The 18514-nt window shown below is 41.9% G+C and overlaps 1 protein-coding gene across 1 annotated transcript; it reads left to right on the top strand.

The window, feature by feature from the left end:
* Positions 1-14013, top strand: LOC108529350 (TBC1 domain family member 30-like). Its single transcript, XM_017871591.1, has 4 exons — positions 1-110; positions 2132-2271; positions 5955-6161; positions 10458-14013. The coding sequence occupies exons 1-4, from the start codon at positions 10-12 to the stop codon at positions 11171-11173; spliced, it is 1164 nt and encodes a 387-aa protein (XP_017727080.1). The 5' UTR covers positions 1-9; the 3' UTR covers positions 11174-14013.
* The last annotated feature ends 4501 nt before the right edge of the window (positions 14014-18514 follow it).

The following is an 18514-nucleotide window of genomic DNA, read 5'->3' as shown; positions in this document are numbered from 1 at the left end:
GTTTATTCCATGGCTCCATTCCCTTTCCCACAATTGGCAGAGTTGAGGGAAAAATACACCTACAACATTACACCGTTCCCAGCCACAGTTAAACCCACCTCAGTTTCTGGGTAAGGTTTTTAAATTCCTCATTGTTTTCATGATGGAAGACTTAATATCTTAATTTGTTACTGTAAATTAATATTTATGAAGCCCCAGAGATATGTTAATTTGACACTTAGAATCTGAATGTCCCTTTCCAAATGGTTTTGATTTAAACTCAAGAGAGATTTTTAAAAGTGTACTTTCCAGAGAAATTTGGAACATAAACTGAAGAGATATTTAGCAACCCCAAAACTTACCTAATGATATCAAGTATTAAAAATCTCAATAGTTAAAATAGTGTGGAACCTGTATACAAGTACACAGATGAGCTGATTTAAAAACTGTGAAGACCAAAAATTGACAGTTGATAAAGAGTTTATCATATGAAAAATAAGCATATTGAATCAATGGTGAAAAGTTATACTATTTAGTAAATGATGATGGACTAATGGGAACTAATTTGGAAAGAAAATGAGAGTCAGACCTCATACTAGATGCCAGGATAAATTCCATATAGATGAATGTGTTAAATAGAAACAATGAAATAATAAAATTAGCATAAGAAAATGTGGAAGAATTCCTTTAGTTCTTTGAAATTGGGAAGGCCTTAATAACTGACTCAAAATAAAAAAAAAAAAAGAAAAAAATAAGTACTTTAAATATAATTTTCTGGATGATCCAAATGGAACAAAACCAAACCTCTACAAGTAGACTCAAAACTATCTGTGGAAGGATATTTTTAACTTACTATACAAAATAGGGACGGATATTGCTAATATATAAAATTCCTGGAAATTGATAAGAAAATGGCCACCCAAGCTGGGTGTGTGTCTCAGCACTTTGGGAAGCTGAAGCAGGAGGATCACTTAAGGCCAGGAATTCGAGACCAGCCTGGGCAACATAGCAAGACTCTGTCTCTACAAAAATTACAAAAATTAGCTGGGTGTAGTAGTGTGTACCTGTAGTCCTAGCTACTTGGGAGGCTGAGGCAGGAGGATTGCTTGCGCCCAGGACTTTGTAATAACATATTATTGGAAACACTCAAGTGTATACCATTAGCAGCCTGGTTCCACACTATGGGGTGTGTACATCCAGTAGAACTGTAAGAAAGCATAAGGAAGCTCTGTGTATGAATATGGAAAGGTTTCTTTTCTTTCTTTCTTTTTTCTAAACCTCACTTTGTCACCCAGGCTAGAGTGCAGTGGTACAATCATGGCATACTGTGCGGCCTTAACTTTCAGGCTCAAGTGATTTTCCCATATCAGTCTCCTAAGTAACTGGGACCATAGGCACGTACTTCCATGCCTGGATAATTTTTAATTTCTTGCAGAGACAGCATCTCGCTATGTTACCCAGTCTGGTTTTGAACTCTTGGGCTCAAGCAGTCCTCCTGCCTTAGCCTCCCAAAGTGCTGAGATTACAGGTGTGAGCCACTGTGCCCAGCCCGTAAAGATTTCTTATATGAATAAAGGCAAGATGCAGAAGAGCATATATAGTAAGCTAATAGTTATCCAAAAAGAAGAGAAAAATAAAAGCATGTAGTCATATTTGCTTATGTGTGCTCAGAGAAACTGAAGAATATGTAAGAACAAGTAACGATGATCACCTGTGGGAATTAGGTAGGAGATTCTCACAAGTGACCATGGTTACTAGTTTCAATGGGCAGAAGTTGGACAGAGATGGGAGGGAAACTTTTTATAAATCATGTAATTACATAAAATTCTTTTCTTTTTTTTTTTTTTTGAGACAGAGTCTTGTTCTGTCGTTGCCCAGGCTGGAATGCAGTGGCGTGATCTTGGCTCACTGCAACCTCTGCCTCCCGGGTTCAAGCAATTCTCTAGCCTCAGCCTGTCAAGTAGCTGGAATTACAGATGCACGGCACCACACCAGGCTAATTTCTATATATTTTTAGTAGAGATGGGGTTTCACCATGTTAATTATATGTAGTTCTATGTTAATTATATATGGCATTTAAACCATGTAACTGTATTATGTTTTGAAATACCTCTGGTTTTCTATTTCTTTTTTGTCTTTTATGTTTTTCAAGACGACATAGTAAGGCCAGAGACAGTGATGAAGAGAATGACCCAGACGATGAGGATGCTGTCGTTAATGCAGTGGGGTGTCTTGGACCTTTTAGTGGGTTCCTGGCTCCTGAACTGCAGAAGTACCAAAAACAAATTAAAGGTAAAGAGGTGGCTCTTGATTTAGATTATCAAGATGTATTGGTTTACTACAATAAGAGTAACACTGTGTCCTATAGATGCCTCAGTAATTTTCTGAACTGGTTACAACTATTAAAAGTCTTTATTAGGCTAGGCATGGTGGGTCATGCCTGTAAGCCCAGCACTTTGAGACAGGATGATCATTTGAAGCCAGGTGTTCAAGACTAGCCTGAGCAACATAGGGAGACCCTGTCTCTACCAAAACACAACAACAACAACAACAACATTAAAAAGTCGTTACTAGGCTGGATGTGGTGGCTCACGCTTGTAATCCCAGCACTTTGGGAGGCTGAGGCAGGTGGATCATGAGGTCAGGAGTTCGAGAGCAGCCTGGCCAATATGGTGAAACCCTGTCTCTACTAAAAATGCAAAAATTAGCTGGGTGTGGTGGTGTGTGCCTGTAGTCCCAGCTACTCAGGAGGCTGAGGCAGGAGAACTGCTTGAACCTGGGAGGCGGAGGTTGCAGTGAGCTGAGATCATGCCATGCAGTCCAGCCTGGGCAACAGAGCGAGACTCCATCTTAAAAAAAAATTGTTACTAAAAGCATCTTTTCTGTTACTTTATCTTTTTATTATGTAATAGTTTCTCTCTGTATTATGTGTTACATGCATAATACACATTTCTTTTTCTCTATGGTGACTTTTGCTCCCATTCACTGGATTCAACTTTGTATGCTAAGTTCCTTAGCACAGAGCCTGGCATATAGTAGATGCTTAATATACTCCATCTGAGTTTAATTTATTCCATACTGGCTTCTCTTACAATAGGATTACCCTTTAAATCAAAACATTATGGTGACCTCTACTTGAATTTCTTGAGTGACAAGAAACTCATTATTTTACAAGACACTTTGCTAGATTCTTCCCCTTAGTCCATGGTTTCTAGTTACAAAGAGATAACTTCCACCGACCCATTCTACTAATAGTTCTTCTCTTTGCTTTTTTTTTTTCTATTTGAAGGCATCACTGTTTATTAACTGACCAGATTACAAAAATAATCATGGTAGACCCCTTAGTTCATCCTTCTAATAAGCCTGTAGCTCTCCTCTTCCCTATTGCCAGCATTTCTACCTTCCACAAAATAGGAGGTCTTTTCCTTCATTCCACCTTGGGGAGAGGATAATTTAAGGGTCACAGGAAGTTACTGGCTTTTTTGAAGCCTTTTCCAACAGTATAGATCTCATGAATCAGATCCTCCATGCAGATGATGTCGTATTTACCAAGAGATTGAGCATAAGTGTTATCTGTCATGGCAATTTGCTTCTTATCAATTTTGCTATAATGACACTTGTAGATTAGTTCATTTACTTACTTTAGGTTTGGGTACGCTCATGCAATGTATGGTTCTCCAATCCTTACCATGTTCATTGAAGCCTTGCTGAGCTTAACAAAGGTTCCATTGAAGATCTGACGAAGGCGAAGAAACTCTAACACCTTTCAGACCTTTGGGCTCACACCATTGATACCTCTGATCCTTAGGGAAAGTGACAGTTTGGGTTCTGCAAGAACATAGAAGTTGCCAGCTTTTCTTGCCCTCCTAGCCATTTGAACCTCAGTTTTGTCCATCTGCCTGTATTCCTTGTGGCTGTGTTTAGCTTTTTCATAGATAAGCTTCCTCCTTGCCCTTTGAAGCATCTTTTCAGCAAACTTCTTTCTCAGGTGCTTGATCTTCAGCTCTGGCAAAATCCCTTTGCTTTTTCTTAAGGGTTTCTGGCACAGCAGGCACCTTCTTTTTCTTCTCTTCGACACCATCCATGGTTCCAGCTGGAAAGGAGGATTCTTCCCTTTGGAAAAAAACAGAACAAGAATGTTTACTCCCTCTTCTACCTGATATCCCTTCAAATCTTTGAGGACAGCTATCATGTCCTCCAAAGTTTTCTCAAAGGCCCAAGTTCAGAATTTCTTTAAGCATGTCTCTTAAGTTTTTGACTTCTGGACCTCCTAATAGTCTATTAATTTACCTCTAGATATCCTATAATTTGGTAATGTTCTTCTTAAAATGTGGTGCTCTGAATCACATGCCATGTTTTATTTCATTTTTTTTTTCTATGCAGAATAGACTTCTGTGGTCTGGACATTATCAATGGTATGCACTGTTTTAAAGTTTGTGGTTCTGTACGTCCTTTCTTGTCTTGGGTGGCAGCTTTTCTTTTAGGATATTTATTCTACCTCTTCTAGTTTGAAGACCTTCTCCTTGTTCAGAGAAGTTAGAAATATGCTGAAAGAGGACAGAAACAGAATAGATGTCAGGCACCTCTGTGTTATCTTTGTCATCTGCCAACTTTATACCACCTTCTTGAAGTCATGGGGCTATCTTCTCACTTTTTCGGTTCTTGTTTGGAAGGTAGGAGCAGTGGCAGCAGCTGCTGCTGTTTCTAACCTTTGGTTGTGATCTTTTGGAATATTTCCTGCAAGCCTCAGCTTCTTTTGAGTTTTAACCTTTTTAATGGCTGGGCTCATGCTGTTTTATAAGTATGTCCTTGGTATGTGCTCTCCTCTCCTTTTAAATGGCTTTTAAAAATCTGAACCCAACAAGAGTCTTCTTGATTTCTGCAATGCCTTCTACCCCCTTTCTTATTGCTTGATTTTCAGCTTTTGATTTCTAGCCATAGGATCAATATGTATTTTAATGGTAAAGTTTTTGAATCTGGGTTTCTGTAGCCTGGGTCTATGTTTCATTTTTTTCTCTGTTTTTCTTTCTGTGCATTTTTGTGCTCTAGGATGACATGATTTCATCATTAGTCTTTCTTGTTGATTTTGCTCTGATTAGCAGTTTCTCTTTTAATTTCCTTCTCCTTACAGAAATGATTACAGTAAAAAAATGAAGTAAATTTCTGAGATGTTTAGCCTTTGTCTGAATAACACTGTCAGCAGATGTTAGGATAGTTGGAATCTCTCCATCTTTTTTTACTCTGGCTCCCATGTCAGTTTTACAAATTGTGCTGGAGAAACTTGCTCTCTCCCGCTTTGGCCTGTGCAGTCTGTGGGTTACTCCCACCCAGTATTGTTTCTCTTTCTTGGAGGTCATCTCAATTTTATTTAAGAGACAAATCTGCTAGTTGTAGCTATCACAGGAGCAGACACCACATCAGACATAACGATAGAGTGGACAAGAAATGTTTGTTAAATGAACAAAGCGTTCATTTTAGTGATACAGTGGTCTGAAGTCTTGATAATGTTATAAATTGTTACTATTTTTAATGTAAGAATAATGCACTTTTAATGACTGTCTAAACTCTACAAACCATCAATCCTGTATAAATCCTCATGCAGTTGTGTGGAAATCTGTACAATGATTTTAGAAATTAGGAGTTATATCTTTCTAAGGGAATCTTAGAAAATGGCAGTGATTTTTATCTGGAAGCAGTTGATGTTATGTCTATATAGCTAACAAACTGGTAACAAAATCAAACACTGAACCCACATAGCTCATGTCAGACCCACAGTTAGGTTAATAAGAAAATGCAGAAATATTTTCAGGAGCACATCAAAATAAGCACTAGACAAACTCTAGTATGCATTTTTTTCTGTGATTTAGAATTTAATGGAGGTTAAGATACTGCACTGGGTTGTAGTGTAATCAATTTCCATTTACTCCTGTTCCCCTCCGCTGACCATCTCCTTATGTCTCATCCTTCGAGTGCAGAGCCAAATGAGGAGCAGAGTCTGAGATCTAATAACATTGCAGAGCTGAGTCCAGGAGCAATCAATTCCTGTCGAAGTGAATACCATGCAGCTTTTAACAGTATGATGATGGAACGCATGACCACAGATATCAATGCACTGAAGCGGCAGTACTCTCGAATTAAAAAGAAGCAACAGCAGCAGGTTCATCAGGTGTACATCAGGGCAGGTAATGTGATTCTTCATCTGAATCAATTTCAACTGTATCTCAACTTGTGAAATGAAGAACAAATAATCCTAGGAAGGCCTTGGAATTACTAACTGTAGCTCAGTATCTGTCAACACAGCTGGCTTGAGATAATAGCATATTTAGCATCTCATTTTAAATTTTATTTTATCAGGCTCTAAAGAAGAAAAGACTGCAGGTTCTTTTAGGCCCCAAGGACCAGGCAGTTGATGGTATCAAACACGTCTCTACTATGTGTGCTGTGGAGAAGGGTTTACAAATGATTAAAGTGTTGCAAAGCCATGCAGTCCTTGGACTTGAGAAATTTTGGAGCTTTTGCCCCATAAATTTTATGCATCTGAGTATAGAATTTAGCCATCTGCACACTAGTAAATTAAGCTATATACTAGTCATTTAGGTGATATTATAACAGATGTTGTGATCAGAGAAAATGGAAAAAAAAAAAAAACATTAAAAAGCCTGTGCTTTGCTGACGGCAAGTATCTTGGGAGTATACTAAAAAGAACACAATTATAATGCAATTGGAAATGCTCTTTTCCAAGGATTGCCAAGCTTTTTTCTTTTTAATTCCAAAAGTCCCAGTGACCAATCTGCTTTATTGTTTAATGTATGCTGATTTGGGAGTTGTTTATTCTTGCTTGAAATGAATATCCTAATGAAAATGATGCCTGTCCAGAATTAACCAAAATATAAATTTGACGTGTTTTTAAAGTGGCATGTGAGCATGTGACTGATCTTGCACAAAAACTGAATTTACCTTCCATTTATCAGAGAAGAATAGTTGACTTCTTGACGATTCTCACTTTATCCTGAATCTTTAAGAAACCAGTCACAAAATAAATGAACAATTTCACTTTAAGTTTCAAAAACATTGGCACATACATTTCCTAATTTTGTCCTTAAAACAAATCTATGAGGAAGGCAAGGACAGATAATCTCATCTTCTTCCAAATGGTGTGGAAATGGTGATTCAGGAAGGCTTAGCAATTGTCCAGGGTTATATAGCTATAGTGAGTGGTCAGGCCAGGGCTAGAACACAGGTGTTCTGAATCTTTGTACAGTCCCTTTTTAACTACACTGTGCAAGTCTTTGGATGTGATGGTAAACAATTGCCCAGGGTGCTAAATTGACCCAGTGGCTTGTACCCTCATCAGGGATCAGCAAACTGTGATCTGTAGGCCAAATCCTGTTCACTACCTGTTTTTGTAAGTACAGTTTTTTTGTTTGTTTGTTTGTTTTGAGATGGAGTCTTACTCTGTCATTCAGGTTGGAGTGCAGTAGTGCAATCTCAGCTCACTGTAACCTCCACTTCCCGGGTTCAAGCAATTCTTGTGCCTCAGCCTCCCAAGTAGCTGGGATTACAGGCATGCACCACCACGCCCGGCTAATTTTTGTATTTTTAGTAGAGTCAGGGTTTCACCATGTTGGCCAGGCTGATCTTGAACTTCTGACCTCAGGTGATCTGCCCACCTTGGCCTCCCAAAGTGCTGGGATTACAGGAGTGGGCCACTGCACCCAGCCTGTAAATACAGTTTTATTGGAACACAGGCATGCCCGTTTTTTTACAGGTTGTCTAAGGCTCCTTTCACACTACAGTAGCTAAAATATTTACAGTCTGGTCCTTTACAGGAAAAGTTTGCTGACCCTTTCTCTAGATCATGGTTGATGTGGTTATCTTTAAGGGAAAGATTGCCACTCAAAGGCAAATCTCTAGAGCATTGATTCTCGAAATTTAGTGTGCATACAGATCATTTGGGGATCTGCTAAAATATAGACTCTGTTTCAGTAGGTTTGGAATGGAGCTGAAATTATATGTTTCTAACAAGCCCATAGGCACTGCTGGTGCTGCTGCTTGGGGACTGTATTAGTCTGTTTTCACATTGCAAAGAGACATACTTGAGACTGGGCAATTTATAAGAGGCTTAATGGACTTACAGTTTCACATGGCTGGGGCGGCCTCACAATCATGGTGGAAGGTAAGGAGGAACAAGTCACATCTTACGTGGATGGCAGCAGGCAAAGAGAACTTGTGCAGGGAAACTCCTATTTTTGAAATCATCAGATCTTGTGAGACTTAGTCACTATCATGAGAACAGCATGGAAAAACCCACCCCCATGATTCAGTTATCTCTTACTGGGTCCCTCCTACAACACGTGGGAATTATGGGAGCTACAAGATGAGATTTGGGTGGGGACACAGCCAAACCATATCAGGGACCATGGTTTGAGCAGCATGGTTTTAGATGAGATGGTATACGATAGGATTAGCAGCACAGGGGGAGAGACTGAACTTGAACTAGAGGCAAAAAGACCTTAGCTTCTGAGACTTAATGGAAGGTGGTGAGGATGGCGGTTGAGGTATCAGCTTCTGAGGTTAGGGAGGATGGGAAATAGAGGCCTTTCAGACTTGATAGCTTTTGTTTTCATGGAGAAATTGGGGGAAAGTTGTTTGGTGGGAATAAGGTGGGGGTTGGGAGTAAATGAGAGGTTAAAGAAAGTAATGAAGATTTAGTTAAGTCATTGAAAGGAGTGAGACAGGGAAATGAAAAGATTGTTTGGCATTAAGGACCCAGTGAAATGAGAGGTCATGAATTTGAAGGGCTCAGTTTCAGAAAAGAGAATGTGGATTATGGATCCCAGGTTGGGGCTTTACTAGCAATGTGTGACAAAGAGACAGGGATGCCTATGAAGCAGTGATCTAAGCGGTCGGCCACGCATCTGGCAGGGTAGGGGTGTCAGTGAGCCGAAGGCACATGAGGGGTTATGAGGAGCCTGAGGAACAAGGAGCCAGAAGTCTCTATGGTTCATTACCACATATAGTTAGACTGAGAGCCTGAGAGCTGGAAGAGCCAAAGTGAGGAGTATTAGAATTAAATATTTTCACATAAGGTGGAGCTGGGTGATAAGGTTTAGGATGGAACTGGGGAGGCTGAGGAACTATGAGAATGTAATGGAGGGCCAATCACAGTGACAGTCAAATAATTGGTGAGGTGGCAGGAATGTGGTGAAGAGGAGACAGTTATCAACATTTTCAGTTGATACTGGGGTATGACCAGTGGTAAATGACAACAGTAGAGAAGGGTGGAAGTTAGTTCAGCCAGATGACCTGGACATCAAGGAGGAAGGAAACTCACACACAGAGGGAGAGGCCTTCTCCCTACAACTTCTGTCTGCAGCTGCCATCCTGGGACCATGTGTGTTGAATGCTGCATTGGAAATAGGAGCCTGGTCATAGCCACAGGAGGTCAACAATAATGCCATTGACAGTACCTTCTAGGAGAACAAAGCTTTTTTGTTTGTTTGTTTGTTTTGAGAAGGAGTTTTGCTGTATTGCCCGGCTGGAATGCAGTGGCACAATGTCGGCTCACTGCAACCTTCACCTCCCGGGTTCAAGCAGTCTACCGCCTCAGCCTCCCAAGTAGCTGGGCCTTCAGGTGCGCACCACCGCACCTGGCTAATTTTTGTATTTTTAGTAGAGACACGGTTTCACCATGTTGGCCAGGCTGGTCTTGAACTCCTGGCCTAAAGTGATCCTTCTGCCTTGGCCTCCCAAAGTGCTGGGAATTACAGGCATGAACCACGGCACCTAGCGGAGGACAAAGCTTTTGGTGCTTTTCAGTGTTCAATTGGCTTTCAAAGTCCATTGAGGACACAGGAGTGGTTTTTCATCTCTAGGGCTAGATGCTGGATAGCTGTGATTTCACTGCATTCTCACTACCTTTTTATTACTTCTGTCATTCTGCTGGATCTCACTTCATAATATGCAGTGTGTTCTTTTCCTACCTCTCAGAGGCTGACAGATGATAATCCATATGGTCATAGTGTTTGTTGTATTATTATTTTTTTAAATCTGCAAAGATTTTTCTAGGTACAGTACCTCTGAAGTTGCTACTCAGAGACAAGAGCTCTCTGTGAAAAAAACATTAGGGGGTCCAGGCCCTAATTAGGAATGAGGGGTCAGATGTTCCTTTTTGTATCATCACCCTGTGGCCCCTTCTTCTTTAAAGAAGAGAACATTGGTATTCCAGGCTCTTGGGTTGAATTCGGTTTCTGCTGTCTTCAGTCACATGCCTGTGCCCCTCCCTGGGGAATACGTGGGAAGGGATGTGGTGGGCCAGGCTGGGAGGACCTCCATGTGATTTCTGTTCCATGATGGATGTGTTTCTCTGTGATGCACTTCATACTACCTTTCAACATTTCTTTCAGACAAAGGGCCAGTGACCAGCATTCTCCCGTCTCAGGTAAACAGTTCTCCAGTTATAAACCACCTTCTTTTAGGAAAGAAGATGAAAATGACTAACAGAGCTGCCAAGAATGCTGTCATCCACATTCCTGGTCACACAGGAGGGAAAGTGTCTCCTGTCCCCTACGAAGACCTTAAGACAAAGCTCAACTCCCCGTGGCGAACTCACATCCGAGTCCACAAAAAGAACATGCCAAGGACCAAGAGTCATCCAGGCTGTGGGGACACCGTAGGGCTGATAGACGAGCAGAACGAGGCCAGCAAGACCAACGGGCTGGGGGCAGCAGAGGCGTTCCCCTCTAGTTGTACAGCGACAGTTGGAAGAGAAGGCAGCAGCCCCGAAGGCAGTACCGGGAGGACGATCGAGGGGCAGTCTCCGGAGCCGGTGTTCGGAGATGCTGATGTGGATGTGTCTGCGGTTCAGGTGAAGTTGGGGGCCCTGGAACTGAACCAGAGGGATGCCGCAGCTGAAACTGAACCCAGGGTGCGCCCACCCTGCCAGCGGCACTGCCCAGAGCCACCGAGTGCACCTGAAGAAAACAAAGCCACCAGCAAACCTCCCCAAGGCAGCAACTCAAAAACCCCCATCTTTAGCCCTTTCCCCAGCGTCAAGCCCCTACGGAAATCTGCTACTGCCAGGAACTTGGGATTATATGGCCCTACAGAAAGAACCCCGACTGTGCACTTTCCTCAAATGAGCAGGAGCTTCAGCAAACCCGGCATTGGAAACAGTGGCACTAAGAAACGATGATGTCTCCCCGAAACGTTGTATCTGGACTCACCTTTTCACAGTAGTATAAGGGCTGCAGCTGAATGGCTCTAAAAGAGTTTTATTTGTCCAGTGAAAATGAGTAGGTTCAGGGATGAGCAACAGCCCATAAAAAATGGGAACTGGAAGTTTTATAATAGGAGTTAGAAACAGGGCTGTTTTCCCATCTACTTGCTAACTGATGAAGTGGATTCTTGTGGCAAAATAAATATTGTGGTTTTATAGTGTGAAATTTTCCCAATTTTTCATTGTGAGCTATTTAAAAAAGACTATATATCTAGACTGTTAACTCTTGTCCATCCTTCTGTTCTGGGGGCCTTCAGAGTCCCTGTGACAGTGCCCCCAAACCTTCTAGTTCTCTGGGTATTACTAATATTCAAGCATGCACATACCAGCTTGCTAGGACAGAAACTGTAAAAAGTAAGTTTCTTCGTTACAAAAAACTTCCTGATTTTCCTTTTCATGGTTTATGGAGGGGATTGTGTCCTGTGAGATTTCCTACAGTACCAGTCTCAATTTTTTTTAAAATTCTTATGCTAAATCATAGGAGAAAAATCTAGACAGCCTTTCTTTAACTGTCTATTTCTACCTGCAAAATGAAGAAAACCTTTCATCTCTTGAAATTTCGGTCGATAACTCAGCTGAAGATCTTATGCACAGGACACACTTGGCATATGCTGTAAGCAGTTGCTCCGGACAGCTTGCTCGCGCCACTGAGCTTTTCCTGAGGTCTGTGTTCTCCTCTTGAGGAGAGCTTTCATCCTCAGTGGTACGGATGACTTGATGGGCTCCACACAGAGCCTGGCCTGCATCCCCTACCACACAGCTCACTCACCCACCAGCTCTCGACTGCAGACGCACAAGGCCTCTGTTCAGAAGCCAGAACACAGCACCTGTGACTCTGTTACTTGAATTTTGTGCTTTTTGATTGGAGTCCTTTGTTGAGTACTTTGTTACTTGAACACTGCCTTTCTCTGGAGAAGGCCCCAGTGCTTTCTAGCTCCCTCTCACTCCTGCCCTTTCTAGCTCTCTCTAACCCAGCGGGTCAGGGATAGCACCTCTTGTCTCCACTATGCAGATGGGAACTCTGAGCCACACAGAGGTGAAGTAGCACTTCAGTTACTCAAGGTCAGTACTCCCGGTATTCCAAGTGACTTAGCCACATTTCCTTCAGTGCAATAGGCGGGTTTAATGCTCTTTGTACACAGATGCATTGGCTACATAGCTTGTAAAAACCAAGACTGGGAAGCCATTCACTAAAATCCCTCCTGACTCAAAGGACCTGTCTCCAGATGGTACAGAGTCCCTTGATGGCGTTTTACAAAACCAGCTCTGACTTCCTTATCCTGAACAGGGAGTTTATCTTAAGAATGCTTCATGCACCTGTTATTTGGCTGAGCAAAAGGCTCACTCCTCAATCCCTTCTCCCCGCCGTCATTAGAGGAATAGACTCAGCCTTCATGTTTGTCTCTGGAAGACTATTGGCAATACTTTCAGGAATATTGTTGATGCAGCCAATATTGATTTGAGCAAATGGATTGTTAATTCTGAAACGAAAACTGTAATTGTAGAGCAGGCTTTTACTATGAGAGGTACTAATTTTTATAATAGAGAATGTGGTTGTGTGAACTTTTTTTGAACAGAAAACACACAATGACCTATACCGTGAGAAAAGCTATTTTATCCTCTTCGTGGTATTTTTACCCCCAAAGGAACTGAAGATGGAAAATATGACTAAGAAGTTATTACAGTTTTGGTCTTGAATTCTGTGCCATCTGAAGTTAGCATCCAGCTTCTTAAAAAGCAGCCACGCCCACAGCCTGCTTTTTGGGAAGGGTGTAGGTGGAGAGATGGGCTTATTTTGCATACCACCCTCAGGGCCCAGAGACCCACTGCATTTTCCAGAGTTAAGCAAATGACACCATTTTCTTCCATCAGCTAAACTTTACAGATAAGAATGATTCCACCTCATATCCTTTTCTTTGCCCCTTCCCAAATGAGTCAGAATAGTTGTGTTCCCCTTGAGGGATGTCTCACTTGAATGGAGAATTGTTCTTTCCTCTCTTGAATCAGCTCACTAGCTCCCTGATGGTCTGGGTTCAAGGAGTTGGTTAATGAGGTAGAGGCCACTTATTCAAGTCCTTGGGATTGCACCATTGCTGTCCACAAACAGTATCAACAACACATGCTGTGCCCTGTGAACACTCTCCTCTCACCTGTTTCCAGGGTTAGTCTTCCTGAGAAGGGGATGGATGAGATAACACACAGTTTGGGATACGTATCTGTTGAATGAATGAATAACTGAAAGGATAATAATAGTCCTCTGAGACAAAAATGGTCTTGTCAGATTTTTGAAAATCCAGCAGATTCCTGTTAAAGCACTCTGTGTACCAATAACATGCATGCATTGTACCAAGTAATCACAATGTGAATTGGTCAATTAATGAGCCTTGCCTACTTTAGAAAATAAAGAAACCTGCAGTAGCCTCTACCACACAGCATGTACAAAGACCAGTATGGACTTGCTCTCTTCCCTATGTATTGGACACTGTATGCAAACACCAGAAGTACTTAACAAGTAGTGGTTTCTTGATTTTTAGATATGTCTGTAGCCTTTTAGCACTTTTGCCGGGAATCAACTCATTTTGATGCCTCTGCACCTCAGTTCCTCTTACAAAAGCCTCCAGATGATCTAAATCTAGTTAGCAATGTCAGCCTATGGACTGCAACAGTTTGGGACATTGTATTCCTTTGTTTGTCTCTTGTTCTGAAGGATTGTATTGATCACAAAGTTATATGCATAAAGATTTTCATTGTTGTAACTTGTGCCATTGTCTGAGTGCATGCATGGAACACTGTTGTGACCGCCCCTTCTCCCTTCTTCCTTCACCCCCAACCCCAGACCCCACTTGGTCACATGAACCAGGGAAACAGCCCGATAAGCTCCATCTTCCCCAGTCTAATCACTGGGTTGCAGAGTGGCCTGTGACCTGCTCAGAATTTGCAGAATAGCTGGTTCCTGAATATGAGTAAGCACAGAGTTTACCTAAGAGAGTTTACCTAAAATTAACCTTTAGATCTACCATTTATTTTTGTCTTAATAAAATGAACAATAAGAATACAGTTTAGCTGCATGGCATTAAGGATTCTGTATGAACAGATGTATAGTTGCTACCATCTCCCCATATAAAATCTCTCTTTACAGCGTTTCTGAGCCACTTTCTTTGCTGCCTACAGCATTTGAGGCAGCATTTAAAATATATTGTTTTTCCTAATTAGAAAAGTAGCAGGTTTTAGAAAATTGGGAAAACAAAGAGCATAAGGAATCATCAATATTCTGTATAGATCTTTCCAGTACGTTTGTGTATGTGTGTACACGCCATTATCTACAAAAAAAGGTATTTTGAACGTGGTAGTTTAAGCTGTCTTTCTGGCAAATGCTCTTATACAATATGATTTTTAGTGACTAATATTCCTGCATGTGTTCATGCTGGAATTCACATAAGCAGTACCTTGTCAAATAGGAGGTTTCTGACTAGAGAGTAGTAGAGACAGTAACCTGTTACATGTATGTACATAGCCCGAATTATTTTCTTAGGATATGCGTATAGAAGTGGAGTTGAAGGGTCAGGAAATATGTCCATTTTTAAGACACATATATCTCCAAATTGCCATTCTTAAAGGTTGAAGTTATACAAGCAGTGAATTAGAATGCCTGCTTCTCTACATCCTGGAAGAGGCAGCAATCTCTTTCCTTTTTTTTTCTTTTCTATGACTTCTAGTGTTGAAGTGCCAACAGAAGTGTTTTAGAAGCAGTGATAATGGACACTCATAACACCCATATCTCATTCCTGACTTTTAAAAGAAGCATTCGGTAAGATGTTGGCTGAGGTTTCTGGTAGGTGCCTATTATTAGGTTAAGAAAATTCCCTTTTATTGTTTGCTTGCTAAGAGTTTTTTTTCCATCAACAGGTACTGAATTTCATAAAAGAACTTTAATTGTATCTTTTGAGAAGGGAATAGTGTTTGAGACTTCGTATCCTGAACTCAAAGAAATAGCCATTACTAGGTTTTGTCAAAGAATACCAGATATTTTAGAGTTAGAAGTTATGCAGTAAAAGCTTTATGTGCAACATGTTCATTGAAGTATTAAATGTACTAACGGAAACCTGAAAACAATGTAAACATCGGGGAATAGGGGAGATGTTTGGGTGAATTCTGATTCATCCCCAGGATGGAAATGTGAAGGCCAGTGAGTATTTGGGCCATTGAAGTGGGAGTTATCTGTTATCCACATCAGGCAGCTCAGAGTAAAGTCAGCAAGTCTACAGTCATAGAGCCATCAGGATACAGCGATGGATGGGAGGCCTTCTGGCTGAAGGCAGAACTGTGGGAGTGGTTCTTCCACAAAGGCAGCCAGTGCTCACCTGAATTGGGACTGGTACTGTAGGTGTTGGGTCAGCTTCCATGCAGTTCCCTGCTGGCCATCTCCCAATGCTGAATGTCTGACTCAGTTCAGGCTGCTGTAACAAAGTACCATAGACTGAGGTAGCTTAAACAATGACATTTCTTTTTCACCGTTCTGGAGCTGCGAAGTCAAAGATCAAGATGTCTGCAAATTTGGTATCTGGTGAGGAAGGGTCCTCTTCCTGGTTTGCAGATGACTACCTTCTTGCTATGTCCTCACACGATGGAGAAAGGGAGTATGTTCTGATCTCTTCCTCTTCTGATAAGGGTGCTAACCTCATCATGAGGGTCCCATCCTCATGATGTCATCTAAACCTAATTACCTCCCAATGGCCCCACCTTCAAATACCATCACCTCGAAGGTTGCTTCCTTCCTGGTGGTTTGCTCTGGTCAGACCAAATGACCTCCTGCAAAGTGTCACTCGATCCCATTCTCTCCATCCCTTCCATCCCAGGCAATCTTTATCTGACTATGCCAACCTGTGCCCCAGGGGCTTCAAGAGTTGTTGTTTTAACATTAAAAAACCAGAAAGTTGACTGTTTCTTAGTGTTTACATTCTTGCTATAACAATTCTAGTTTGCCTTTAGGCAATGCTGATCACTGGGAAGGAGGTGGATCGATTCTCCTATGGTACCAACAGTTTTTCTGGGAGGAAACTTCCTGATACCCCAACCTGGGAATCTCCCTATCCCTGGAGAGTCCAGGAATCTGTATTAAAACATGAAACAAAGCAAAAAATAAAAGAAAAAACCTCCCTTAGTAATTGTTTTCTTTTTGAGACAGGGTGGAGTGTACATAGCCCGAATTATTTTCTTAGGATATGCGTATAGAAGTGGAGTTGAAGGGTCAGGAAATATGTCCATTTTTAAGACACATATATCTCCAGGCTGGAGTGCAGTGGCACAATCTTGGCTCACTGCAACCTCCACCTCCTGTGTTCAAGCAATTCTCCTGCCTCAGTCTCCCAAGTAGCTGGGACTACAAGTGTGTGCCACCATGCCTGGCTAATTTTTCTGTTTTTAGTCGAGATGGGGTTTCATCATGTCCACCAGGCTGGTCTTGAACTCCTGGCCTCAAGTAATCTGCCCGCCTTGGCCTCCCAAAGTGCTAGGATTACAGACGTGAGCCACTGTGCCTGGCCTTTCTTAGTAATTTTAACGTTGAACTAAGTTTAGCAACCACCAAACAAGTTGATTAGCCATATGTCACCTGATGACAGGGGTAACGATGGGGAAATATCACGGAGTGTGCTCACACAAACCTAGATGGTATAGCTTACTACACACCTGGGCTATATATGATGTGGCCTATTGCTCCTAGGCTACAAACCTGTGTAGCAAGTTACTGTGCTGAACACTGCAGTCAGTTGTAACACAATGGTAATTGTGTATCTAAACATATTAGAAAAGGCACAGTAAAAATACAGTATTCCAATCACCCAGGACCACCATAGCATATGAGGTCCATCGTTGACTGAAACGTGATGTGGCACATGACTGTATTAAAATGGTCTCCTAACTGGTCTCACTGCCATCCATTTTGGACCCTCCCCCTGCCCACCCCACCTCTCTGCTGCTCGGCTATACACTGCTGCCAGAATGATCTTTCTAAAATGAAAAACTCATTGGGCCATCCCTCTGGTCAAAATCCTTCTTCATTTTGTGGAGGGTAAAAGCTAAAATCCTTATCTTAGCGTGATTTGACCCGTGGTTAATTTTCCGTCTTATTTTCCCACACCTTCCCCATTCATTACCTCGTGCGACCTATCCTCACCAGTACCATAACATCGACCATCTGTGAAGCTCCTTGAGCTCAGCACTATACCAGCTCCTTTGTGCTATCTCACTCATTCCTCTCAAGAGCTCTGTGAAGCTTACTGGCACTATATTACAGGTGATGAAGGTGAAGTGAGCAGTTACATCCTTGGCCACTTGGAAGGAGGTGGATGAATTCCCCTATATGACCAACACTTTTCTGGGAGGAAATTTCCTGATACCTCAACCTAGGAATCTCCCTATCCCTGGAGAGTTCAGGAATCTATATCAAAATGTGAAACAAAGCAAAAAACAAACAAACCTCCGTTAGTAATTTTTTTTTTTTTTTTGACACAGGGTCTTGCTCTGTTGCCCAGGCTGCAGTGCAGTAGCACAATCTCAGCTCACTGCAAGCTGCTCACTGCAACCTATTGAACTGGTAAATAACTTCTGGATCCATCTGACACCAGAGCCTGAGCTCTTCTTTGCTACACTGTCTTATAACTTTGCCCATAACTCCAAGTTCCCTGAAGGCCCCCCACTCCCCTAATGCCCTCATACTGCTGTGTATTCATAAATCCTCGCTTCGAGCACCCTCCTTGCTCAAGTCTGCCTGGCAGATACCTACCTATCCTTTTAGTCTCATTGCACACATTAATGGGGTAAAATCCAATCTATACCATTATATGATTTGGGGCAAGAGTCTTAACATCCGAGACCTTCAATTTCCACATCTGTACAATGAGAATAATTTCAATCTTATAGGGTTTGTTGTGGACAACTGCTATCTTTGCTGCCTAGAATTTACTATGCTTTGGCAACACTGCCCTACTTTTGCTTGGGGAGCCAGCCCTCCTCCACCTCTGCCCAAGTACTTCCGGTGACAGTGATGGCCCTGGAGGGAGCATAGGGCCTGAGCTCAGACATTCAGGACTCTTCCTCCCCCTTGCCATGGTATCTGACCCATGGATGAGCCACAGGCAAAGAAACTCAATTCCTAGGCTCTTGTTTTGAACTCTCAGGGAAGCAGACTCACTCGTTTCTACTGGATTTGGTCCTAAGCTGCTAAGGTTTGGGGAAAATTGGGTTACATATAGCTTA

The sequence above is a fragment of the Rhinopithecus bieti genome, unplaced genomic scaffold (genome assembly GCF_001698545.2).
Source record: "Rhinopithecus bieti isolate Rb0 unplaced genomic scaffold, ASM169854v2 scaffold_5924, whole genome shotgun sequence".
Taxonomy (NCBI): Eukaryota; Metazoa; Chordata; class Mammalia; order Primates; family Cercopithecidae; genus Rhinopithecus; species Rhinopithecus bieti.
This window is presented reverse-complemented; position numbering and strand designations above follow the sequence as displayed.